Source organism: Cetorhinus maximus, chromosome 16 (genome assembly GCF_964194155.1).
Source record: "Cetorhinus maximus chromosome 16, sCetMax3.hap1.1, whole genome shotgun sequence".
Classification (NCBI taxonomy): Eukaryota; Metazoa; Chordata; class Chondrichthyes; order Lamniformes; family Cetorhinidae; genus Cetorhinus; species Cetorhinus maximus.
In genome coordinates this window covers 96,445,512-96,473,135 of record NC_135894.1, presented here as the reverse complement: position 1 = coordinate 96,473,135, position 27,624 = coordinate 96,445,512, and the positions used below count along the sequence as shown (strand labels likewise).

The window sequence follows — 27,624 nt, the reverse complement described above, 5'->3', positions numbered from 1 at the left end:
AGAGCTGGCATGAGCATAATGGGGCTGAACGGCCTTGTACCGTGCAGCAACCATTCTATGCTTCTATGAGCTTATTCTATGAGACTATGGCCAGATGATCCAGTGATAATTTTGGGGTTGTTGGTTGAGGGATTGGCAGGACACCATGGAGAACTATCCTGTTCTTCCTCAAAATAGTGCCCTGGCATCTTCACGTCTACTTGAGAAGCCAAACAGGACACCTCTGACGATGCAGCACTGGAGTGTGAGCCTAGATTTTGTGCGCTAATCTCTGGAAAGGGGCTTGAGCCAATAACATTGGACTCAGAGGGTGAGAGTGCTATGCAAAACAGTACTGAGGGGATGCTGTATTATCAGAGGTGCTGTCTATCAGGTGTAATGTTTAATGGAGACCTCATCTTTTCTCTTAGGTGGATATAGTTTTTTTGTGATGTTGGCTGAGGGATAAATATCAGCAGGACACTCTTGCAGGGACCATCCAGATTAGGCCCCCTTCTTTACTTAGCAGTGCCACTCATTTCAGTGGAATGTGCTGCACAGTCAGTAGTGTTTCCTGGTGTATCATAACTCCAGTCAAATCAGTCTGAAGTCTTATCTCCTTTGAGATTGATCCACTCTGCAATGAAGCTAACCACTGGAGCCATTGAGAATAAGGAGGATAAAATGGCTGCCTGAGCCAGAAATGATCACTTAATCAAATATACTTCCTGTTCGGACCCAAACAAGCACACCTGAGGGGAGGTGATGGGGGACATTTTAAACAGAAAGGACTCCCCATTATCCTTTGTTAGAGCTATCTTTAAGATAGGGTTAACAGAGTTATGAGGGCAGGTTGCATAAACTAAATTGTATTCCTTTGAGCATAGAACATTAAGGGAGTGATGTAATCGAAGTGTCTAAGATGACTAAAGTAGCCGATCGGATGGATAGAGAGAAACTGTTTCCTCTGGTCAGGGAGCCCAGAACAAGGGAGCACATTCTTAAAGTTAGAGTAAAGCCATTCAGGAGTGATGTCAGGAAACGCTTCTTCACCCTAAGGATAGTGAAAATCTGGCACTTTCCCCACTCCCAAGAACTGAAGCTGGGCTGTCAATTGAAAATTTCAAAACTGAGATTGATGGATTTTTGTTTGACAAGTATATTTAGGGTTACAGAATCAAGCCGGGTAGAGAGTTAAAATATAGATCAGGCATGAACTAATTGAATGACAGAATAGACTGAATAGCCTTGGCCTATTCTTATCTTCCTGAACTAGTGGTTACTGCTCTCTTTCTTGTCCTTGAAGTTCTCTGTAATCCCTTCTTATTGATATTGTGTGTCAAGCCTTTAATAAGTTCCCTCACTGAGTCCATGGATATGATGGAACGATGGAATGAACAGTAAATGTTGGAAAGAAATCGTGACAAGGCTTACCCATAAACACAGTGAGCTGCTGAAACAATCCACTGTTCGCTTACTAGTGTGGCTGCACATAAATGACGATGGTCAAAATGAAGAGACACGATCCAGGGCCAACTGCCTTCAATTGCATCCTTACCACCTACAATCTTTGCAACATTATTCGGTGCGACCAAAATCTTCCCACAAGCTGAATGGGAGGAAGCATAGAATCATAAAATCACAGAATGATAGTGTCACATAAGTAGGCCACTCTGCCCGTCATACCTGTGTCAGCTCTTTGACAGAGTTATCCAATCAGACCCAGTCCCCTGTTCTTTCTCTCCAGCCCTTCAAATACCTACTCAATTCCCTTTTGAAAGCTACTGTTGAATCTGCAGTAGAAAGATCTGGTACATACAGGGTTAATGTGGGGCTGAGTACAGTACTGCCCACACAGTGGTGTAGGAAGGCACATGACCTAGACCTAGGGTTAGTATGGTGTTGGCCAGGGATGTGTTAAGACCTAAGATGGAGATAGTTCCATGCCTGTATCCTTTACTGTATCCTTTACTGTACATTTGTATATATTATTACGACACAGCTGATAGTAAAGGCTGAGTTGTTCAAATCCCAGAGGGAAACTTGAAACAACTGTCATAACCCATTTTTGCAATTTGTAATTGCGAGATGCAGACTTTGAATTCAGTAGGAATAAGACCACCGAGCCTCGTGGCTTTTATATGAAACTAAATTAAACATTTATTAATTTAACAACAAATTAAACACATACACATGGCTACAAATGACCACTATAATAACTTTTTAACAAATCCCCAAATTAATCACCCCCATGTAAATCTCCACTAAGGCAGCATAGACTTTAAATAGACACCAGGCAAAGCATACTTGACCTTACAAATTCCAAATGAAGTTCCTTTTGCAAGTTGGTTGTAGGCTTACAGGCTGGTTAGGCCTTAAATGCCTCTACCTTACACACAGAAACTCCGTTCTTTATTTACCTAGCTTTCCCTTTGAATGTAAATTTTCCATTGTATCACTAGGTCTTTTGAACTTCAGCTCTTGTAACAATAAAACACCTTTCATAGCACCAATTTTATTAGTGGGCTGAGAAAATAAACACATTATTTGGCTTCTTCTAGCTAGGTGCAAGATTTTACCTGCGGTCGTGAATGGTTTATACAACAGATGCAAATGAACACTTTACCTTACTGTTTTCCTTACAGTTCACTCAATTAACATCTCAAAACTACTGTACATCAAAGTACCCAGATAGCTGGCTTTAATCCAGTTAAGACAGACACACACATAGACACTAGAATTCTATTTAAAAAAATAATTTCCAATAACATTATACACATTAATATCTCTTCATGACAATAGTTACAAGTGGTTAATAAAGACCTCCTGCTAACATATTGAAGATGACGAAGACTTGCAGACACATTCTGTAACCAACACCATCCCAACACAATCTGCTTCCCTGCCAGTCGGTGCATCCCAGATCATAACAACTCGCTTCATAAAAAAAATTTCAACTCATCTCCCCCTGGTTCTTTTGCCAATTATCTTAAATCTGTGTCCCTTGGTTTGTAATCCTCCTAACAGCAGAATGAGTTCCTCGCCATTTTCTTGATCAAAACGCCCTATATTTTTCAACACCTCTGTTAGATCTATCTTTATTCTTCTCTGCTCTAAGGAGAACAATCGCAGCTTCTCCAGTCTCTCCACCTGAGGTCCCTAATCCCTTCCAGCAAATGTCCTCTGCACCCTCTCCAAAGCAGTGATTAACAGTGAAAGCACCGAGAATTGGAATATTTTGTATTTAGGTCACTTCAGGCGGAATCTGATCAGGCCAGTCGAAGTGGTTTTAGATGCGGGCGAGGGTGCGGGGGTCGGAGGGTTGGGGGGGTTGGCGGGGAAATTATGAAAATTGTGTGAGGGTTTGGCTCCCCTGATACATTCCTGCCTCCATTTTATCTTGCCGGAGGTAGGCTGCCATGAGAACTGGCAGGCCATTAGTGCATTTAAGACCCTACTTAAGGGCCATGTCCTGAACCCACAGGCATCTTCGCAAATTGGACAGGCCTCCTACTAAGGCCAAGGGCCTGGCAGCTATCTAGGGCCAGGGCCATTGGAGCCTTCACCCAATCCCCCAATCACGGAGACTCTGCGATGAGAAGGGCATAGACACGGCAACAAGCGATCATTTGGATGGCTTCCCCCTCCATGCTGATGGCCCTGAGAGCTGTGGACAGGCGGGGGGGCATTCCTTCTTATTCATATTTCATCAAGCTTCAGAGGGCAGCTCCATTTTTGAGGCGCTGTCACTCTGTCCTACCTGCCTCAGAAATGCCCACCTCTCCTGACGGGGCTCCTGGCCATGCAGCACTCTGTGCCCTCTCTCGCCATTCTTAATTGGCCAGCGAATATGGAGATGGCCTGTTCATTGGCCGCTTCGTGGAGATTCCAACTGTACCTCTGACCCATGAAGTGTTGGGACCTGGAAATGGTCCCAACACCTGAAATTTTTCAAAGTGCGTAAGAGTAGACCCCCAGTGCCAGGATCAAGCACTCCTGGGTCAGCTACAGCGTGGTTATGTGCAGAGTAAAGGTCCCATCACTTCTTCCATCAGTATGCCTCAAACTCCATTCTCAGAAAGACATACTCAGGGTGTTACTTCGCGCATTATCACAGCTTTGCCCTCATTGAATTTGATTGTCGGGCAGGAGAGCTTGGGGGAATCTAAGGACATGTTGCAAAGTTGCAGACAGACACACCCCATTTTGGATGTAAAACCATGAGTAACTCATGGCTAAATTTGCCATGAGGCATTCTGCCTCTGCCAAGTTCCTATGTCTGAGCACTGAAGAGGAAAATCTGCCTCTGTGAGTTCAATTATTACAGAGTGAGGTGCACACTGTGGGTCTAAGCCCATTAGGGTTAGGCTGTTTCCTCACACCTACTACTGAAACCTTCATCCATGCTTTTGTTACTGCCAGACTCAACTGCTCTAATACACTGCTGGTCGGCCTCTTATCTTTGACCCTGTACAGACTTCGCTCATCTTAAGTTTTACTTGAATCAAGTCCCATTCGCCCACCATGCCTGTGCTCACTGACCTGCATTGACCTCAGCTGCAGCAATGCCTCAAGTTTGAAATTCATATTCTTGTGTTCAAATCCCTCAATGACCTCACCCCTCCCCATCTCTGTAACTTCCTTCAACCCTATGATCTTTCAAAAATTCCAACTTCATCTAATCTGGCCTCTTGTACATCCTTGATTCCTTTTGCCTCTCCAGCGGTAACCATACCTTCAGCTGCCTAAGACATAAGCTTTGGAGTCCCCGCCCTAAACCTCTCCACCTCTTTACCTCACTCTATTCCATGAAGACACTGCTTAAAACCTCTCTTTTTGACCAAGCTTTAGGTCACCTGGCTTAATGGACCCAATTTTAACCGTGCGAAAGTGGACGGGGTATTGAGTGAGTTAAGATTTCCCTCAATAACTCTTCATGTGGTGCGGTATTTAATTTTTGCTGATAATGTTCCTGTAAAGCACCTTGTGACATTTTGCTATGTTAAAGGCGTGATATAAATGCTGAGTTTTTCCAGGTATTTTTGTTTTTGATACAACTTGCTGTTGTAGTTACAGTAAGATTTTCTGAATGCAGAAATCTTGGACTCTTAACCCTGTCCCTCGGTGATTAAATCCAAATTGCCAGACAGCCAAGTGTACCCTGTGATTCAATCCATTTTCTTTGTATGAGAATGGAAAACCTTACACTCCATCTTAGATTAGGAGAGATAAACATGAGAGGACATGGCTTTAGGGTGAAAGGGGAAAGGTTTAGGGGGAACATTAGGGGGAACTTCTTCACTCAGAGAGTGGTGGGAGTGTGGAACGAGCTGCCACTTGACGTGGTAAATGTGGGCTCACTCTTAAGTTTTAAGAATAAATTGGATAGATACATGGATGGGAGAGGTCTGGAGGGTTATGGACTGGGTGCAGGTCAATGGGACTAGTGGAATAATATTTTGGCACAGACTAGAAGGGCCGAATGGCCTGTTTTTCTGTGCTGTAGTGTTCTATGGTTCTATGGTTCATCACTGACTCAGCCATGCTTGGTGAGGCAGAGTTGAACGAGATCTAACCTCTATTTTAACCAGGGGGTGCAAACAAAGCTCTTGTTAAGATGCTTTTAGTGGTATATCATGGATGTTCTGGGCTGCAGTGACACATCTCAGTGGGACCCAGCTGCAAAGAGAGTATGTATCAGTTGCATTTTAACTAAATGCCAGTTCCAGTCCTATAGGCAGCCCTCAGCTGTCATGCTGAAGCTGTCAGGGGGGCAGTTCACTTCTTGGGAGCTAACCCTCAAGTTATTTACTCACATTTCTTGTTGCACTTCAGGTACACAACAGCGTTGCTAGAGCATATCTCACTGGAAGGCAAAAAGGATGAAGTCACTTAATGCAATGTCACTTTTACTCTTTGCGATTTCATGCTGACGTACAGCAAGCCACCCATAGCACCAACTACGAACGTCAACATCACTCTCAATCCAACTATTGAGAAACAGAACACATTTTTACAACAGAAGCAATATGCAATCTCACTTCCTTCACTCATCTCCCTACCTCCCATGAAGCTGTTGACTCACACTAAGAGGCTAAGTTCATTTCACTCAGGCCCTCCTCTCTAGGATCTTCTCCCCGTACCCCTCCACCTGTCTGTCAGTACCTCTCTCCTTTAACCTCACCTCTTTGAGCAGGCTTTTGGTCACCCTTCCTAATCTGCCCTTTAATTGGCAGCCAAGAGGTCCCAATTGGTATTGCTGGCTGCACATCACAGACTTTGCATCTTCACCTGGGATGCTGCAAAGTAGATGGATCCAGTGGATTGGAAAATTCACTTAGAGTTTCCTCAGCAGGAGAATAATGACTTGCTGCTGAGAATTTAACCTTAGTCAATACTTCTCTGGTCTCAGCCCATGTGTAACATTACAGCAACAGGCACAGTCTTCATCAATGCCACCTCCCAAACCCATGGTCTTTTCCACCTAGTAGGATGAGAGCAGCAAGTGCAAGGAAACAGCATCACCCAAGTTCCCCTCCAAGTCACACATCACCCAGACTTAGATACATAACAGCAACTTCTCCATTTTTATCGGGTCAAAAGGAACTCCCTAACTGACAACACCGTGGTAGCACTGCGACAAACGGGTCCAGATTTTCACCACGATGGAGAGCCTCTCCAGTGTGGTGAAATGGTGGAAGTAACTGAAAACTGTAAGTCCTGCCTCTGAACATGGCACTTCCTATTTTCACGAGGGTTAGAATGGCAGCAGTTCACGTTTTTCAGATGCGCTGTTCACAGACGAAGCTGGCAACTTAAATCATCGGCTGCCTCCTGTGAAGTTGGATTTTTGTGTCCCAGGAGTGTGAAAAATGAAGTGTGCAGAGTAGACCTGGTAAGGGCTGGTCTGAACTTTGGGCATGATAAAGAGAAGTAAAGTACTCCTTTTGATATGGCTCGGGGACACCTTGGGGGAGGTCATGTGACCTATGAGGGCAGTCAGGAGCCCTTTGGGGGAGGTAAGGTGCCCTTTGGAATTGTTAAAATTAGGCATGAATGTGCGTTAAAAGTGCATCAACTCCTTAACTGTCGAGCTTATTGGAACTGTCAACAGACCGGTTCACAATCAATTCTCAAAAGTGTCACAAGCAACTTTAAAGAGGACCTTTCATAAACGTCAGGAAGACTTGTCAAGAAAGGCTGTCAAGAGGAGTTGTCAGAGGGAGCTGTCATGCTGCCAAGGCATTTAAAATGCCAGCTTTTTAAATCTTTCAAAATAAAAAAATGTCTGGAATGTTAAAATAAATCATTGCATATTATTTCACAGTAGGGGTGCCTGCCATTTCACTGTTTGATTGACAGCTACAAGTGGCTATAGACTCTTTGACGTGGTACAATGAATTCTAATGCTTGCTGTTGTAAGGCGTTATGTAGTTAAGGGAATGTAAATGCAGTAAATGAGTTTTTATGAATGAGTGTTTTCTTTCAGTATAGTGAAGTCTGCAATCGACACTTAGAGCATTATTCTACAGAATTTTATCTCATCTCTGCCTGGGTCCTGAGGTCTGCCCAAGAAGGATACTAGGTGAGTCGGCAAGGTAGGTGTAAGGGAAACAGGTGGCTGGTGAGGGCATGAGTTGGCACTGGGCTGGTATAGGGGCTATAAAGGGCTATGGGGGGTGGTGGGTATAGGGCATGTGGTGGCATGGGATATTTCATGTTTTATTCTCTCGTTAAAAATAATTTGGACATAGTGCCAGAGCCCTGAGGTGGGCCTTCTGTCCAGCCCCCATCCACACGTGGCACCCCCCCCCACACAGCTTCCGGGGTTGCCCACCTCAACTTCTAATCTCGCCTGCCCCACGCAGGACCGAAAATCCCACGTCCCGGCAGCCATTTTTAAAAGCCGGGTTTGTGGATCTGGGAATTCTCCTGACTCTGTGCACCCGACTCGCAGGTGAAAACCCAGGCTACGGGCTGCAATGATTTACGAAGGTGACCTACCACAACCATCGCAAGGGCAACTTAGAATGGACAATAAATGTTGACCTTGCCAGCAATGCCCACATCCCATTGACGAATTAAAATATGTTTTAACTACCTTGGTATAAGCGCTGAGCCTCCATTTGGATTCTTAACCACTTTTACAAAGCGTTCATTGCCATCAGCAGAAGTTGTTGATGTTTCATTGATGTTCCTGTCAGCGTGAACATGAGATATTGAACAAATGCTTCAGAAACACTTCCACTTTATTTTTATTTATTAAGGTTTAAAGTCTGCTTTAATGCTCACACAATATGAAACTGTGAACTATAAATAGGATTACAGACAAGCATCATTTCAAGCCTTCATCCCTGGGAGAAGCAAGTGTAAGAAAGAACCCTTGAAATCATGCTACCATTATAATCACAATCTTTTTCTGCGTGTGTGTGTGTACCTGTGTGAGTGTGAGGGTGGGTGTAGTTGCGTATATTTGGGTGTTGAAAAATAAAGTTATCTTACTTTTAAAATTTACAAGACAACCTGTTACTTGCCTGTTCTTGATAATAAAAGCACTCAGGAGTTAAAAAAAATCCTTTTTTACTAACACTCTGGGCAGGATTTTCTGCACCCGCCCATCATGGCGACCTTCCGGTCCTGCCGCCAATCAATGGAATTCTGGCTGGGGCACAGCCTCGCTGGTGACGGGTCCCACCTGCGATAGGGCTGGAAAATCCCAGCATCTGTCTTTGATCAGTGGGCAAGTGAAAAGCAAAGGGGAGCCTTGCCTATCATCTCCCCCCTGTCCATAACACTACCCATCCCCCTGCTCTGCGAGTTCCCTGTGTGGTGAACTTTGCACTCACTCACTTTTCCAGAACCTCTTCATCCCCCATGCAGAGTCAGAGCCTATCTGTACAGGCAGCGGGCACTAGGCAGGATACACCCAGGACAGGACACCAGTCCATCACAGGGGGACAATTTACCAATCCATTCGTGGCCAATCCACCTAACCAGCACATCTTTGGAGAGTGGGAGGAAACCATGAGGAGGGCATGCAAACTCCACGCAGACAAGCACCCAAGGTCAGGATCAAACCCAGGTCGCTGGAGCTGTGAGGAGCAGCACTAATCACTGAGCCACCATGCCACCCAATGGTGAACTTCTCTATTGAGCTGATTCATTCCTCCATATGAAGATGATGAAATGCGGAGGACAGAACAGCCGGCGAAACAGTTTGAGTGAAAATTTGTGAAGTAAGTGGGTGAAGACAAACCCTCAGCTTGCTCTCTCAGATATCAGGGACATAACTTAGGAAAGAAAGAATTTACATTTATCTAGCACCTAATACAACCTCAAGATGTTCTAAGGCACTTACGGCATTTTTTAATTGAATTATAGTCACTGTTATCATAGAAATGTGGCAACCACTTTGCCATATTTGCCACAACCACTGCACACAGCAAGTTCCCACAAAACAAAAAGATATTCTCCTGTCAATCATTTTGTTTTGTGATGTTGGTAAAGCGATAAATATTGGTCCAAGGGGGAGAACCTCTCTCTTCTTCTCTGCAATAATGCCAGAGAATGTTTTGCGTCCATCTGAGAGGGTAGATGGAGCCTTGGTTTAATGTCTCACACAGGAGATGGTGCTTCTGACAACGCAGCACTCCTTCAGTGCTGCACTGGGAGTGTCAATCGAGATTATGAGTTCAAGTCTCTTGAGCTTTGGCTTGAACCCACAATCTCTGACTCCCCATTTAAGAGCCCAGGATTTACTGTTCATATACTGTTCAATAGAAAATTCTAGGGCCAAGAACTGGGTAGATGCCTTAATTCCTGATATGAACTCCCAGCATGCAACACCTAGCTACAGCATGAAAGGAAAAATAAACCCTATAGGGAATTTAAAGAAGAGAACAAAATATTGTAAAAATATATAGTTAGATAAAGTGAGCATTTGAAAGACAGTTGATGCAATTTAATGTAACGACTTCACTATAGACATAACAATGACAGATGAGAGTAGAGGGTTGATTTTCAAAGCATGGGTTAGCAGTCAGTTGCTGCTAAATGACAATTGTAGTGACACTGTCTGTGATTACTCCCATTGAACTGAGGTGCTGTGGAGATATGGTAGAGATTTAGGCTCCGGTTAAGCTATCAAAAACTAGTTTTCAGGTACAAATAGTAATCAAAAGTTAACAAGATGCTAATCTTCATCGTAACATATTTGGAATATGAATCTGGGGGAGAGGCTATGAGTTCTGAAGAAGAGTCATACAGACTCGAAACGTTAACTTTGTTTTTCTTGCCGCAGATGCTGTCAGACCGGCTGAGTTTTTCTAGCAGTTTTTGTTTTTGTTTTTGTTTCAGATTTCCAGCATCCACAGTATTTTGCTTTTATCGAGATGCTAATGAGTGTTAGTCAGACCTCAGCTGAAATTCTGGCAGGAAATATCCTCATAATCTGTCCTGGTTCACCACTGTAACCTCACTGTGAGTACAGTGTAAACACATATAGAACACATATAAAACAACATAGAAACTAGGATCAGGAGTAGGCCATTCGGCCCTTCACGCCTGCTCCACCATTCAATATGATCATGGCTGATCCCCTATCTCAGTGCCATATTCCTACTTTCTCTCCATACCCTTTGATGCCCCTAATATCCAAAAAAAATCAATTTCTTTCTTGAATATACTCAGTGACCTGGCCTTCACAGCCTTCTGTGGTAGAGAATTCCATAGGCTGACCACCCTCTGAGTAAAGAAATTTTTCCTCATCTCAGTCCTAAATAGCCTGCCCCGTATCCTGAGACTGTGGCCCCTGGATTTAGCCTCCCCAACCAGGGGAAACATCCTCCCTGCATCCAGTCTGTCTAGCCCTGTGAGAATTTTATATGTTTCAATCAGATCCCCTCTCATTCTTCTAAACTCTAGCGAATACAGGCCCAGTCGAACCAATCTCTCCTCATACGACAGTCCTGCCATACCCTAGGTATCAGCCTAGTGAACCTTCACTGCACTCTCTCTATGGCAGGGAGACCAAAACAGCACACTATACTCCAGGTGTGGTCGCACCAAGGCCCTAGACAACTGCAGTAAGACATCCCATTGAACTCAAATCCTCTCAAAACAATGTTTATGTGCGTAAACGAGGCACCTCCTGTGAAGTTACAGTGGCAACGATTGAAGGTACAATGAACAATGGGGTCCAGAGGCAAGTGATTGGGGTAATTTTCACTTGGGCTATTAGAATATTGACCAATACTAGTTGACCATTAATCCCTTGTACCCGGCAAGTTAAAAAATTCATCTGACATACTAGCTGAACTTATAGATAACAGGTTTAGCTTTGGGACAGGCATTATAAAAGCTATGCATTGCAGAACACAATAACAAGCCTGTAAGAGGAGGCCAAAGAGGTTAGGGCATTGCTCAAACAGGTCAAGGTGGCATCAGCTTGGTGAGTTAATAGAAAGATACTGTTCCAAGTTAGTGTTAATCTTGCCCACTCTATGATGACTGAGGCACGGTGGCCATGAATCACTGTCTGCCCAACACGTGCTTTGAAATCACCGAGGTTGTTCACCATTTGGAATGTTCCTCAGAATATTACCTAGAGAGTCATAGAAATGCTCTTGTCTGAGATGCTGACATGCAGAGTTGATGGGGAGCTCAATAATTTCCATCTTCACTGTCTGTGGCGCATTATGAGTATATCCCGGCAGGACAAAATCAGAAATGCGCCTGTCCTCTCAAAGGCTGAGTTCCCAGGAGTGTAGGCACTCAGCAAGTAGGGGTGGATCGGGCACGTGCACAGGATGGAAGACAGTCGCACACGCAAGCACCTTCTGTTGGTGAGGTAGCCGGAGGCAGACAACCAATGACTCCACTTAAAGGATGCTTGCAAGTGTGACATGGAGGCCGTAAAACTCGATTATCGCACCTGGGAGTCACTAGTTGGTGAAAGAGCGATATGATGCCATCTCCCGGGAGCTGGTGTGCACTACCATGATGACCAGTGGCTGGCTACAGCAGCTTGGCAACAGGTGCCAATGCCTAAAATAGAACCCGCAACCTCACGTGGTGGCTTGATGTTTGCGGCAGAAGGTCAAGGATTGGCCATCACAGTCATCAGCACAGGTGCACCAAACGAAGACCCCCCAATCCCAATAAATGGATTGTTTGTTGTGTGTCCACCATCTCTCCTCATCATAGATGGAAGGATGCAAACAACTGTTACATGCAGTACAAGGTAGCTGAATAGTATTAAAAAGTTAAAGCCCTCATGGAAATCTTTTCACTTTGGCAGTAGCTCATGGAAATGTGAGCCTGATTAGCTTGGATTTCATGTAGAAACCAGATTGTATTCATTACTTGTCATTTAATGTAATACTGTATAACAACACTGTTATGAGTTAATGTAATATTACTTGGGCCTGAATCACATGGAGGTTATTGTTTAAGGACTAACAATCCTTTGGTGTGACCGTAACATGGGAAATCCACTAACAGGAAGAAAACGCCAATAGGGTAATTGGTGAAAAGTTAGTGATCAGCTGATGTCAATCAGAAAAAAAATCATTATGATGGCTGGATTCCAAATCACCAGTTCACCTCACGTCCATTGAGTTGCTGGCGACAGGTTTTAGGTATATGGTCAGCAATTGGGACCAGTGGGAGTTGGTTTATCAAGCCTAATGTATTTCTCCTCTTCATAATAATTCTTACATTCTTTCAGCTGGAAACAATGGTACTATATTATATAGTGTGCGTTCACTGCTCTCCTGGCTGTCCTCCTGCCTTGCACCCTTTGGACTCATCCAAAACCCTGCTGCCCATATCCTAACTTGTCGCAGTCCCATTCACCCATCACCCCAGTGCACACTGACCTACACTGGTTCCTGGTCCAGTAATGCCTTGATTTTAAAACTCCCATCCTTGTTTTCAAATACCTCTGTGGCCTTGCCTCTCCCTATATCTGTGACCTCCTCCAGCCCTAGTACTCTCCAAGATTCCTGCCCACCTCCATTTGGACTCTGGCGCATCCTAGAATTTCAATGCTTAACCATTGGCAGTCATTCCTTCAGCCGCCTAAGCCCGAATCTCCGGAATGTCTTCCCTAAATCTCTTAATTTTGTTACCTCTTACTCTTCCTTAAAGATGCTCCTTACAAGCTATCTAGTTGATCGGGTTTTGGGTCATCTCTTCTGATATCTCTCTATATGGCTCAGTGTAAAACTCTGTTTCTGATAATGTTCCTGTGAAGCACCTTGGAATGTTTTATTACATTAAAGGTGCTATATAAATACAAATTATTGTTGAAGATGCCTAAAGATGTTACACAATATGATTAAGATACCAATGAAGGAAGAAGCATACCTTACCTAAAGCCCAACTCTGCACATAGCAAGGTTGATATATTTTCTGACCAATTGTCTACACATGCTGAGCACCACTTAGACTTCATCTTGAATTGCACCAACCCATCACTGCTATGGGATCCATTCAACAGGCGTACTGGGGGTTTGAACAGAAAATGAGGAATTGAAAACTTTCAAAAGAATCACAGAGAGGAATGGATTTCCAATTGTGAGTATTTTTGGAGGCTCATTGAGCCTACAGGATGTTTGTACTGAGCAAAGTGCAACAGAATGTTATTGCAGAAGTTCCTCAGGGCAGTGTCCTAGGTAATGCCCTCTTCAGCTGCTTCAGCAATGACCTCCCTCCAGCATAACATCAGAAGTGGGGATGTTTGCTGATGATTGCACAGTGTTTAGCTCCATTCACAACACCTTAGACACTGAAACTGCACGCAGCAAGACCAAGACAACATTCAGGCTTGGGCTGATGGGTGGCATGAACATTTGTGCTATGCAAGTGCCAGACAATTCGCATCTCCAACATCTCCCCTTGACAGTGAACGCCATTATCATCACTGAATCTTCCACCATCAACATCCTGGGGTTACCGTTGACCAGAAACTTAACTGCACCAACCTCTAAAGGGCATCTAGGGATGGACACTGATTCTGGCCTTGTCAGTGATGTTCACGTCACATGAATGAAAAATGAAAGACACTTTCCCATTTCAGGTACCTGAGGGCAAATTTCAACCCTTAACTCTGCCAGGCAGCGATTGAGCGAGTGGACAGTTAAAAAGTTCTATGTGAGTTAAGCCCTCCCATTCTCTCTGCCTGTGGCACAGTTTGATTGTTTGTGTAACACACTTTCAACCAGTCTTCTATGCCAAGGCAATGGTTTAATGTCACCGATTATGTGTCCTCTGAGATGCAAGTACACAGGAAATTCAGCCACCATGTTCTGAAAAATTGGCCTATGTATAGAGCAGAATATTTTACACCTGCATGAGAATCAAAGTCCACGGTCAAATTTGCTTACCACAATGTTTTTCATCAGACCCATCTTCACAGTCTTGATGACCATTGCATAACTTGTCCACAGAGATACATTGACCATTTTCACACCGATACTCTGTGGGAGCACAAGGAGCTACAGAAACAAAGAACAAAGTTAATGAGATTGAAAATCAGGCCGCACTTTGCCAAAATCAGCACGTTGCAAGCAGGACTTTCAGATCGGATGAAATATTCTGCAAGGTCTGTAGAAAAGACTCTTACCAAAAGTGTTGTGTTGATGGGAAAATTGGCCAATGACGGGATCATGGGATAAGTAATTGAAACAGAGGAAGAGTCAGGGATATGGGGAGAGAATGAGGCATAACGATTATTTTTTGATTGCTCAAGCAAAGGGCTTGCATGACAGGCTGCACTGTAAACTTCTACAGTCTGTGCCTGTCTAAAGAAAATGACAGAAATCGACAGGGATAAACAGTGATTGCAAAGTCATCATTATACACCTGGTTCTGTAAATAGTACAAGCAGTTTGCATATTGGGGGTAATTTTCCAAGTATGGATAGATGGCGTGGATCCTTGGCCCTTCCAATAGCATATCAGAAAGTTGATCATGATTCTCTAATATGGCAGTGACCTGTTCTCCTTCAGTAAATATGGGATGTTCTATCTTCTATTTTCTTATCTTCTCAATGTTCTCCACTTCTCTGAAAGCCCCCAGTGCATGTTGGGTATAGTTCCTAGATGACTGGCAGCTCTCCAATACGTTACTCCAGCACTCATTCATTGTAAGTGAGCCACAGTAGGCAACCCCGCCGTAAGGGTAGGCCCCAGCCAGGCCAGCAGCTGAACAAGTACGCTTTCCCTTTAAGGGTCACTAAAAGGCATCACGAACAGGAACCCTGGATGGTTCTTCCCCATCGGGCTTCTGAAACATGTCGTGAATCCCCAACTGATGTCGTACCTGAGATTGGCTAATGCAGAGTGGACCAGAGATTGAACCCGAGACTTCCTTGGGTTATATCCCAGAATGACGGAGGATAACAGCTTCACATGCTGAACTTTTAAGAAAGAAAAGAAGAACGTGCAGGGCAATGGGATCGAGCGGAGGGATGGGTCTGACAGGATTGTTCCGCAGAGAGCCAGCATGGACGCGATGGGCTGAATGGTATCTTCCTGTGTGATAAATGTCTGTATGACTCTATGGCCGGAATTTTCCAGTGCTCCTACCCGCCCCCCCCACACCACCACCACCCCCACCCCCACCCCGTGATGGGCTCCCCCATGGCGGGGTCAGCGAGCCATTGAAATCTCCATTCACATCGGCAGGAACAGAAGATCCCGCTGGCCTGAGGGGCTGGAAAATTCCGTCCTATGACTCTAACTCTCATTTCTATAGCGCTTCTCGCAACCTCATAACATCCCAAAGCACTTTACGGTGAATGAAGTGCTTTGAAGTGTAGCCACTGTCGTAATGTAGGGAACAGTAGCAGCTAATCTGAGCTCAGCAAGATCCCACAAAGAGCCTTGAGAGAATGACTCGTAATCTGTTTACTGATGTTGGTTGACCTATAGCATAGGTCGTGGACAGTAGGTCGATCCAGCATGTAGGATGAGCCCATTTTTCTGACCCCAAAAATCAAGTTTTTGCATCTACCCTGCATAAAAGTTGAACCCCCTTTTCAGCATGGCATGTTACACCCGGATTAGCCTCAATTTTTCACACCACAAATGGGAAACAGTGATCATAATATGCTGGAATTTTACATTAAGTTTGGAAGTGATATAGTTCATTCTGAAACTAGGGTCTTAAATCCGAACAGAGGAAACTATGAAGGTATGAGGGGCAAGTTGGCTATGGTGGATTGGAAGAATAATGTAAAAAAATTTGACTGTAGGCAGGCAATGACTGGTATTCAAAGAAATATTACGTGGTATACAACAAATATACATTCTTCTAAGACACAAAAACCCAACAGGAAAGGTGAATCAACCGGGTCTAACAAATTAAGTCAAAGACTGTATTAGATCAAAGGAAGTGGTTTATAAGGTTGCTAGAAAAAGTGGTAAACCCAAGGATTGGGAGCAATTTGGAATCCAGCAAAGGAGGACCAAGAAACTGATAAAGAGCAAAGAGAATATGAATGCAAGCTAGCGAGAACCATAAAGGCAAATTGTAAAAGCTTCTTTAGGCATGTGAAAGGAAAAGATTAGCTAGGACAAATGTGGATCTAGTACAGGTGGAGATAGGAGATTTTGTAGTGAAGAATAGGGAAACGGTGGAGAAACTAAACAATTACTTTGTGTCTGTCTTCACGGAGGAAGATACAGAAAATCTCCGAGAAATACAAGGGAACAAAGGGGATTGTGAAAATGAGGAACTGAAAGACATTAGCATTAATAAAGAGGCAGTGCTTGAAAAATTAATTGAATTGAAGGTTGATAAATTCCCTGGACCTGATGAGCTATATCCCAGAGTGGTGAAGGAGGTGGCTTGAGAGATAATGGATGCACTGGTGGTTATCTTTCAAAGTTCTATAGATTCTGGAAAGGCTCCTGCAAACTGGAAAGTAGCAAATGTAACCTCATTATTTCAGAAGGGAAGGAGAGAGAAAACAAAGAACTACAGACCTGTTAGTTTGACCTCAGTAGTAGGAAAAATGTGATTACTAGACGCTTGGAAAATAATGATATGATTGGGCAGAGTCAACATGGATTTATGAGAGGGAAATCATGTTTGACAAACCTGTTGAAGTTTATTGAGGATTTACTTGTAGCATAGATAAAGGAGAACCAGTGGATGTGGTACATTTGGATTTTCAGAAGGCTTTCAATAAGATCCCACACAGGACGTTAGTAAACAAAATTGTAGCACATGGGATTGGGGGTAATATCCTGGCATGGATTGAGAATTGGTTAACAGACAGAAAACAGAGAGTAGGAATAAACAGGTTATTCTCAGGATCATAGGCTGCTACTAATGGACACCATAAGGTTCAGTGTTGGGCCACAACTTTTCACAATCTATATAAATGATTTGCATGTGGGGACCAAATTCCAAATTTGCTGATGACACAAAACTAGTGTTAAGTTATCCATTTTGGTAGAAAAAAACAGAAAGCAAGAGAATTTCTTCAATGGTGAGAGGTTGGGAAGTGTTGAGGTCCAAAGGGACCTGGGTGTCCTTGTTAATGAGTCACCCAAATCTACCATGCAGGTGCAGCAGCAATTAGGAAGTCAAATGGTTTGTTGGCCTTCATAGCAAAGGGATTTGAGCAGAGAAGTAAAGATGTCTTGCTGCAGTAGTATAGAGCCTTGGTGAGACTGTGCTTAGAGTATTGTGTACAGTTTTGGTCTCCTTATCTAAGGAAAGATATAGTTGCCATAGAGGGAGTGCAAAAGAGGTTCACCAGATGAATCCTTGGGATAGCGGGATTGTTTTATGAGGAGAGATTTAAAAAACTGGGTCTGTATTCTCCAGAGGTTCGAAGAACTATAGGTGACCTCACTGAAACTTACAAAATTCTTAAAGGGCATGACAGGATAGATGAATATAGAATATTTCCCCTGGCTGGTGAACCTAGAACCAGGGGACAGAATCTCAGGGTAGGGGCTAGGCCTTAAGACTCAGGTGGGGAGGAATTTCTTCAGTCAGAGTGAATCTTTGGAATTCTCTGTCCCAGGGGTCTGTGGAACCTCAATTATTTAGCATGCTCAAGACTGAAATCTATAGATTTCTGGATACTAATGACATCAAGTGATATGGGGATAGTGTGGGAAAGTGGCGTTGAGGTAGATGATCAGCCACAATCTAAATGAATGGCGGAGCAGGGGCTGAAGTACCTACTCCTCCTCCTATGCTGCTTTGAACATATGAGCATATGAAATAGGAGCATTCAGCCCCTTGAGCCTGCTCTGTCATTCAATAAGATCATGACGGTATTTTGAATTCCATATTCCCATCTACTCCCGGTAACCTTTGATTCCCTTGCCTAAAAAAAACCTATCTACCGCCGCCTTAAAAATATTCAATGGCCCCCAACTCTACCACCTTCTAAGACAGAGAGTTCCAAAGTAGCACAACCCTCTGAGGGAAAAAATTCTCCTCACCCCTGTCCTAAAAGGGTGAACCCTAATTTTAAAACAGTGCCCCCTAGTTCTGAACTCACCCACAAGAGGAAACATCCTTTCCATGTCCACCTTGTCAAGACCGTTCAGGATCTTATGTACTTCAATCAAGTCACCCCTCACTCTTCTAAGTGGAAACAAGCCCAATCTATCCAACCTTTCCTCATAAGAAAACCTGCTCATTCCAGGTATCAATCTAGCAAACCTCCTCTGAACCACCTCCAACGCATTCATATGTTCCAATGTCCATCTAAGAAAGCAGACGGGACCTTGGTTTAACATCTGATTCAAAAGATGGCACCTCTGATAGTCCAGCGCTCTTTCAGTATTGCACCCTTGATGTTATGCTGAAGAATCTGGAGTGAAACTTTATACACAGGCTTCTGGCTCAGAGGTGAGAATTTGACGGCTGAGTTAATGTTTTATGATGCAGCCCTGACTATTAGGAGGCAATATTTGGGCCGGTTTAACTAATAGAGCTTTGGCTAAATAAAAATGAGTCATACCTGGCAGGCCTAAGTGAAATCCAGTTGTGAAATTCGCCAGGAACCCCATACTGGTTCCTGACTTGTCTGAGGTAAAAAGCACTGTCATTTCATTTTTGGTGGAGAAGAGGTCATTCAAGGGACGGTGACCTGTATACACACCTGGAACCAGAGATCAAAAAAGAGGACACATTTCAGGTTTTACTGAAGCTTTGAGCACAAAACATTTCTTCAATGCCATCCTTTATTACACTGTAGCCATTCGTTCATTTTTCAGAATCTCAGTGTTCAATTGCCTGTGATGTCTTTTATACACAAGGGTGGCCAAGTTGACATAGCAAAGATAAGTGGGAAATAATGACATCCAGTTTACAATAGAAAGACAGCCTTGCATTTATCTAGCACCTTTCATGGTCCCAGGCCACATCAATCAACCAATTAGCTACTTACAAAGTGTGGTCTTGTCTTGCAGTGTAGAACACATGGCAGTCAATTTGCACTTAGTAACGTCCTGCAAACAGTAACGCATTAGTGACCTGATTATCTGATTTTAGTGATGTAGGTTGATGGATAAATACTGGCTCAGACATAGAATCAGAGAATCATAGACTGATACAGCACAGGGGGAGGTCATTTTGGCCCATCATGCCTGTCCCAGGTCTTTGGTAGGAACATTCAATTAGTCCTACTCCCTATAGCTCTTTCTCCATAGCCCTGTAAGTTCTAACCCTTCAAGTATTTATCCAATTATCTTTCGAAAGTTACTATAGAATCTGCTTCCCCAGCCCTTGCAGGCTGTGCATTCCAGATCATAACAATTCACTGCAGAAAAATAAGTTTCCTCATATTGCTTCTGCGTTTCTTTTGCTGATCATGTTAAATCTGTGTCTTTTCAACCCTTCAGCCAAAGGAAACAATTTTGCCATCAAAGTTTTGAACACAGCTATCTAACCTCCTCCAAACCTTCTCTGCTCCAAGGGGAATGACTCCTACGTCCTATAACTGAACTCCCTCACCCCAATACTGTTTTAGTAAATTCTGTCTGCACCCACTCCAAGGTCTTGACATCCTTCCAAAGTGCGGTACCTAGAACTGAACAGAATAATCCAGCTAAGGCCTACACAGTGATTTATGAAGGCTTGTAAAAACTTCCTTGAAATGTATTCCATGCATTGATTAATAATTATTGCTTATCCCTAGTTGCTTTTGAGAAGTGGTGGTGGGATACCTTTTAAACCATTGCAGTCAATGTGGTGCAGGTGCTCCCACAGTGCTGTTAGGGAGGGTGTTCCAGGAATTTGATCCAGAGACAGTCAAGGAACAGGGGATGTATTTCTAAGTCAGAATGGTATGATCTGGACGTGATGCTGTTCCCATGCACCTAATGCCCTTGTCCTTCCATGTGGCAGAGGTCGTGGGTTTGGGAGGTGTTGTTGAAAAAGCCTTGGTGTGACTTTCACAATGACTTGCCCTCTCCTCATTCGGGGAAAGGAAGCACGTGGCCTCTGCTATTTATCACTGTACAATGTCACACCATAAGTATAGACTCAGATTTTACTAATTGGTAGATTGGTGCTTTGGGGATGTACCAGTGCAAGTTGTAACTAGTAAAAGATGATGAAGAAAACAATAAAGCTTAGGCTCACGTGACTCTTACCCATCAGTAATGAATCTTTTCCTCTCCCGTCTCTGACCTCTAACACATCGTAAATATTTTCTAAGTTGAAGTCTTCAAAATGGAGTTGAATATTTTTACCCTTGTCTGCGATTAAATACCATGTACCTGAAACAAAATAAATGGAATGTGGTGAGTGTGGGGCATTTTGTGGAAGTTGGAGAAAGTCATCAATGGAATTGGAATACTTTCTCATTTAAAGCACCCTGTGTCATCTCACTTGCTTAGTTCAGGGACAGCATGACTCAAAAACCTCTGTTGGCTCACTTTGTAGGGAGGAAATTATCTACAGGCTCCCTGTATGTATTGGAGAGAGATTCCATATCTTTTCTGTTGGATAGGAACGAACTCTCCAAACTCCCTGTGCAAGGGGGGGAACTGCAGGCTATCGCTTTGGAGATCTGCAAATTTTGATTGTTTGTGAGTGGAGCAGGAATACTGCAAGCATTGGTGTGATGTTGAGGGGGGAGTGAGGTGGGGGGGAATGGAAGTCAGGTGTGTCTCCCTGTCAGAATCTTTGTCCTTTTTCCTGGTACGTGTCTGAACTTGAATGGGAGTGGAGAGGGAGAGGGAATGCCTGTGAAAGGGGGAAATGTTGAGAACAGTAGAGGGAAAACGCAGCAGATAGAACAAGAAACATGAACTTGGTTCAAACAAAGCATCAGTTCTCAAAACGCTGGTAATGCGAATAAAAAACCAACTGTTAGTGAAGGAGAGCCTTACTTACAAAATGCATGATTAACGTAGTTTCTGGGGTAATTCATTGAACTGAAGGTTGTGTTTGGTTCTCTTAGTTCCAATGGGCCTCCACAGTCAGCTGTAAAAAGAAGATTTTTTTTCTAGAATTCATGATGTACAGTGTAATACAACAGCTTTCAGACCTTCAGCTTTCACAGGCAGCACTGTCCCTCCAATTCTCTCTCTTCTCCTGCAGGCTCTGACTCCCACTGGACATCTGGTTCTATGGGCACTGGTTGCTCCCTGTCATCAGTGACCTCACCCAAAGCAGGAACATGCATTTTTATTGTATCTGATCATGTCGTTCAGAAACAATGTGCTTCAGGTAATGGCTTAACTTGAAATGTGATCACGCTTCAGGGACTAACTTCAGCTGACAGCCATTGATAGAGAGGATTACCATGTTGTTTGCCCGTCGGAGAGAGCAGGAGCTGCACAAAACTTGGGCATGAACTTAGCTCCGCTGATATCATTGCTATTCTTGGGCTGGTAAATTACAGGTTTGAGCCCCACTCTAGGACTTGATTACCTAATCTGGGATTCCACTCCAATGTGGCCTAGAGTACTGCGCTATTGGAAGTGGTTATCCTTCAGATGAGATCTCAGACTGAGGTCCAGTTTGCATCTTTCCATGATACAATATAAAGGAGAACTAAGATTTAACCAACACCTTTGGTATCCTGTCCATCATGCTTTCCTCGGTCAATGGCACCCAAAAACTAGATTAACTGGTCTACCATCTGGTTGTTGCTTGTGGAACATTGCTGGTGCTGACTAGTTGTTGTATTTGTCTACAGAATAACAGGCACTTCAAAAGTAATCCATGTCATAAAGCATTTTGAGGTGTTTCTCTATGGTAATGCTGTGTGCAAAGCAAATGTAATTCTAATTACAAATACTATTATCTCAGACAGACCCAACCCTGCTCTACATTTCAATTTGACCATATTCAGGGGAATCCTGGATGACTTTCTCTCCTGGTCCTTAGCTCAGGAACCAACTGAGACACATTGCAGCATGTGATAGTTTTGGATTAAGGTCTGCCACCTCAGCACAGATTGGGACTAGAACTTGGAGTGAGTGAGTGAGTGAGTGAGTGAGTGAGTGAGTGAGTGAGTGCATGTGTGTGCGCACGTATGTGTGTGTTTGTATATGTATGTTAGTTAGTATGTTTATATGTATGTATATCTCCCGAAGGTCCTTAATACTCACTGGGCCCTGGTGGAGGGGTTGTAGGTTTTGGTTCTGCTGTTGGCTCTGGGTATTCACTCTCTTTGCAGGTGCCATTTGTCAGAGATATGTCATCCAACGCAATGTCAGAGAACCTGCCAGTACTCTTAATAGCTTCAAAGACAACCTGAATAATGAATAAATGAGTATGCAGAAACACATGTTAGAGCACTGAAATATTGACACCTTGGCTGACCTTATCCTTCTCCTTACAGTGGAGCCTTGGCAAGACAAACCTTGCTTTGCTTTTGTTGGATTGTTTTTTTGAGGTAAATGCTGTCTCTATCTATTTGAATTTTCTTTTTCTCCTATTTTAGGCCTTCCTGTATTGTGCAGATTTTGGATCCAATAGGGCAGGTTGGGGGTGTGCTCTGTAGCCCATGTGCTAGGGGGAGTAGCACTGGGAGGTCATCACCATCAGCCCGGTTTGCCTTCCCTCCTTCCACCCCATTCCACATGAGGCAAGATGCCTGCTGTTGCTCGGTGCACCTTCACGGTTATTCTATTGGCACCGGGAGTTCACAGCAACAGTGAGATGCTTTTGGCAGATATTTAAATTCTGATGAAACATGTGGGGAATCTCAGGTCGACAAGAAGGTACCAGCCATTCAACGGCTGGTGAGTTTATCATTTTGACCAGTCTATTAAAGTGGGAGAAACACAAGAAAGAGGCCATCCACCACAGGGCAGGACAGGGATAGAGAATATCATAATAATAGACATGTGCAAAAGTCTAGTGGCAGATTACAAAGCAATATTGACAAGGAGGTCGGGGCTCAATTTGGCTGAACCGCCTTGACTAGTCGTGTATGCGCACATCTGAACGAGAGTATATTTCAACTCAATCCCTCACTGTCGCTGGGTTAAAATCTTGGAACTCCCCCCCTAACAGCACTGTGGGTGTACCTACTCCACATGGACTGCAGTGGTGCAAGAAGGCAGCTCACCACCACCTTCCCAGGGGCAATTAGAGATGGGCAATAAAAATGTTGGCCTAGCCAGCGAAGCCCACATCCCTTGAAAGAATATTAAAAAATGCAATGAGAGATGATCTCACCTGCCTATATGGATGGGGCTAAGAAGTATCGAGACGAGGAAGCATAGGGGGCAAATCTGGAGTTGGGAGCTATTAGATTTTCTCAGCTAAATTGCCCTCTAGGGTCGAAAACAGGGAAAATCAGTAGGGGAAGGTTGAACACACATAACAAGCTGTCCATGTTTCATCTACGCTCTCCACCCAGGGGATGCTTTACATACAAACATGGTGAAGGAAAATCTACCTCCATGAGTTCAAATCCCAACATGGCAAATTGGCTATTTGAATTCAATTTTTTTTTACAAGAAATCTGGAAATGAAAAGCCGGCACCAGTAATGGTGACTATGAATCTGCTGATTGTTGTAAACACCCATCTGGTTCACTAATGTTCTTTAGGGAAGGAAACGCGCTGTCCTTATCTGTTCTGGCCTATATGTGGCTCCAGACATACAGTAAGGTGGTTGACTCTTGACTGCCATCTGAAGTGGCCTAGCAAGCCACCCCATTGTAACAAGCCAGTACAATGAATAAAAGGGAAGCACTGTGGGAATATCTTCACTACGCAGACTGCACCATTTCAAGCAAAAAGCACCACCACCCCCCCCGCATCCCCAACTACCTTCTCAAGGGGCAACTATGCCTGGGCAATAATTTCCAGCCTTGCCAGCAACACTCAACTCCTGAGAATGAATAACAAACAAAAGCTCCAAAGCACTGTGCATTATTGGTCCAGTAACATAACCACTGTCCGAAGGAGAGAGGATGATGTTGATTACTTAATTCAATAAGATTGTTTCAAAACCCCAGGACCCTGACTGACAATGCTGATGAATGGAAGAATTCTTATATTATTGCACAGCTCCCACAGCCCTTACAAAGTTGACTAGGTCCCCATGACCATATGTACCTCAGCAGCCTGGTTTTCTATCAATATCTACCATTACAGTTTCTTCTGAGTGAGGCTGCCAGGCATAACTGCTAATTGTATTGAATGTAGAAAAGGTTTATCCTACTGTGCCTACTAAAAGCTGAGCTTAAACCAAGGAAATTTCAATCAATACCCCAAAAAACCGATTGTAGTGTACAATGGTTTGATTGATCTGTGTTTGATTATGTTGGTCTGTTCCCTGATCTAAGTAACTGTACTTATTGCTTAAGTCTGTGGTTAGAGCTAGAGACTGAAGAGATTCCAGAAAAGACCGAGGTTCTGTTTGACAACATGTGCATATAGAAGATCCCATAAGATCTGAGAGTTTTAAACTATTATAAATAAATCTGTTGTAGATTTGGAACTAGTGTCATCTCTGCATTGCTCTGAGATAAATCAGACTTATAAGATATACAGCTACCCGGCAAATATATAACACCACCAACAAAGAGGCTTCTGTTGTCTGTAAAGTTGAACCAGGTTCAACCGAAGTATACATAGATAGATATATATATACAACTATTATTTTTAAAATAGACAAAGTCTTTACACTGACTGAAGCCTGACTAGCTACAGCTCACGCAAAATGAATTTCTAACCTTCAGAAAAAAAAACCAAGGATCTCACTATCTCTAAAGAGGTGCCAATACCCCCTGTGACTGCAGAAATCGAATTCCAAGGAAATGCACAAAGACCCTTTACATTTCTAAGGCAGAGCTCTGGCAAACGGAGACAATATATCAGGGCAAAGTAGCCCTGAAACTACTGAAACTTATTAATGGATGCAACATTAACCATTTCAAGAATCCAGGCCAGGAATATACATCCTTTGTCCAAATCAAGGGAAAGAAGTGGGAGTTATATAACTTGACACCCCCCCTCCCCTCCCCATGCTGCTAGAACCTGTAATATTGCCTTGTGGAGCGGAATCCATGCAGTCTGCCATGTTCCATTGACAAAGCAGCAGCAGACATTGAGCTCTGTCCAGGTTTAAAATTGCCTGGCTCTTATCTACATGTTGTCTACTGGACCATTGGAAATTCTGTACCAGTGCCTACTGTCGGACTGATTCATTTCTACCTGCTTCTCCCATCGTGGAAGTCAGTGCTACCGGGAAAGCAGATCGCCCCAATCAGTTTTGGTCAGCTAACCTCTCTGACGGAATATATCATTGGACGTTTGATTCTGGACACTTGACTCACGTGAAACAATAATTTTTATTTTGTCTGTATTGCCCTGTACTTCTTTCTTTCCCTTATCCCACTTTTATTGTGTGAACGTACTGGGGTTATGTAGCGACACCCCCTACTTACGTTTTGAGCATGTGTTAAATAAACTAACCCACTGATTTTAAAAAAAAACATTCATGGGATGTGGGCTTCACTAGCTGGTCCAGCTTTTATTGCCCATCCTTAATTGCCCTTGAGAAGGTGGTGGTGAGCTGCCTTCTTGAACTGCTGCAGGCTGTATGGTGTAGGTACACCCACAGTTCTGTTAGAGAGGGAGTTCCAGGATTTTGACCCAGCGACAGCGATTGAACGGTGATATATTTCCACGTCAGGATGGTTAGTGACTTGTAGGGGAATTTCCAGGTGATGGTGCTCCCATGTATCTGCTGCCCTTGTCCTTCTAGATGGTATTGGTCATGGGTTTGGAAGGTGCTGTCTAAGGAGCCTTGGTGAATTCTTGCAGTGTATCTTGTAGATGGTACACACTGTGTGTCGGTGGTGGAGGGAGTGAATGTTTGTGGATTTGGTGCCAATCAAGCAGGATGCTTTGTCCTGGATGGTGTCAAGCTTCCTGAGAGTTGTGGGAGCTGCACTCATCCAGGCAAGTGGGGAGTATTCCTTCACACTCCTGACTTGTGCCTCGTAGATGGCCGATAGGCTTTGGGGAGTCGGGAGGTGAGTTACACTTCGCACGATCCCTAGCCTCTGATCTGCTCTTGTAGACATAATATTTCTATGGCTAGTCCAGTTCAGTTTCTGGTCAATGGTAATGCCCAAGATTTGGGTCATGGGGATACAGTGATGGTAATGCATAATTGAACATCAATGGGCGATGGTTGGATTCTCTTTTGTTGGAGATGGTCATTACCTGACACTTGTGTGGCGCGAATGTTACTTGCCACTTGTCAGCCCAAGCCTGGATATTGTCCAGGCCTTGCTGCATTTGGACATGGACTGCTTCAGTATCTGAGGACTCACGAATGATGCTGAACATTGTGCAATCATCAGTGAATATCCCCACTTCTGATCTTATGATGGAAGGGAGGTAATTGATGAAGCAGCTGAAGATGGTTGGGCTGAGGACACTACCCTGAGGAACTCCTGCAGTGATGTCCTGGAGGTGAGGTGACTGACCTCCAACAACCACAACCATCTTTCTTTGTGCTTGGTATGACTCCAACCAGTGGAGAGTTTCCCCCTTATTCCCATTGACTCCAGTTTTGCTGGAGCTCCTTGATGCCACACTCTGTCAAATGCGGCCTTGTTGTCAAGGGCAGTCACTCTCGCCTCACCTCGGGAGTTCAGCTTTTTTGTCCATGTTTGAACCAAAGCTGTAATGAGGTCAGGAGCTGAGTGGACCTGGCAGGACCCAAACTGGGTGTCAGTGAGCAGGTTATTGCTAAGCAAGTGCTGCTGGATAGCACTGTTGATGACCCCTTCCATTACTTTACTGTTGATGGAGAGTAGACTGATGGGGTGGTGATTGGCCGGGTTGAATTTGTCCTGCTTTCTGTGTATAGGACGTACCTGGGCAATTTTCCACATAGCTGGTAGATGCCAGTGTTGTAGCTGTACTGGAACGACTTGGCTAGGGACACGGCAAGTTCTGGAGCACAAACCTTCAGTACTATTGCTGAATATTGGCAGGGCCCATAGACTTTGCACTGAGCAAGTTAGGAGGACCAAAGCAAGACCAACAGTAATAAAAGAGACCCATGAGGAGCCTTTAAAGGCTAAAAAGGAGGATGGGAATAGGCCAATGATCTGTTTGCCAAACAGGTTCATGGCAGATTTAAACGGGGATGAGGGGAGCTCCTGAACAGAAAGGGAGATAA

The 27,624-nt window shown here is 43.9% G+C and overlaps 1 protein-coding gene across 1 annotated transcript in view; it reads right to left on the bottom strand.

Annotated features, from left to right (window-relative positions):
• tmprss15 (transmembrane serine protease 15) overlaps positions 1-27,624 on the bottom strand; it is a 101,754-nt gene that overhangs the window by 14,839 nt on the left and 59,291 nt on the right. The window contains exons 13-21 of the mRNA XM_078560480.1: positions 22,578-22,722; positions 21,355-21,444; positions 20,610-20,735; positions 18,974-19,114; positions 14,367-14,477; positions 13,353-13,485; positions 8,081-8,176; positions 5,796-5,845; positions 1,414-1,588 (exon numbers count right to left, since the gene is read on the bottom strand). Of these exons, the coding sequence (XP_078416606.1) occupies positions 1,414-1,588; positions 5,796-5,845; positions 8,081-8,176; positions 13,353-13,485; positions 14,367-14,477; positions 18,974-19,114; positions 20,610-20,735; positions 21,355-21,444; positions 22,578-22,722 (1,067 nt within the window). The remainder of the gene's footprint in view (positions 1-1,413; positions 1,589-5,795; positions 5,846-8,080; positions 8,177-13,352; positions 13,486-14,366; positions 14,478-18,973; positions 19,115-20,609; positions 20,736-21,354; positions 21,445-22,577; positions 22,723-27,624) is intronic.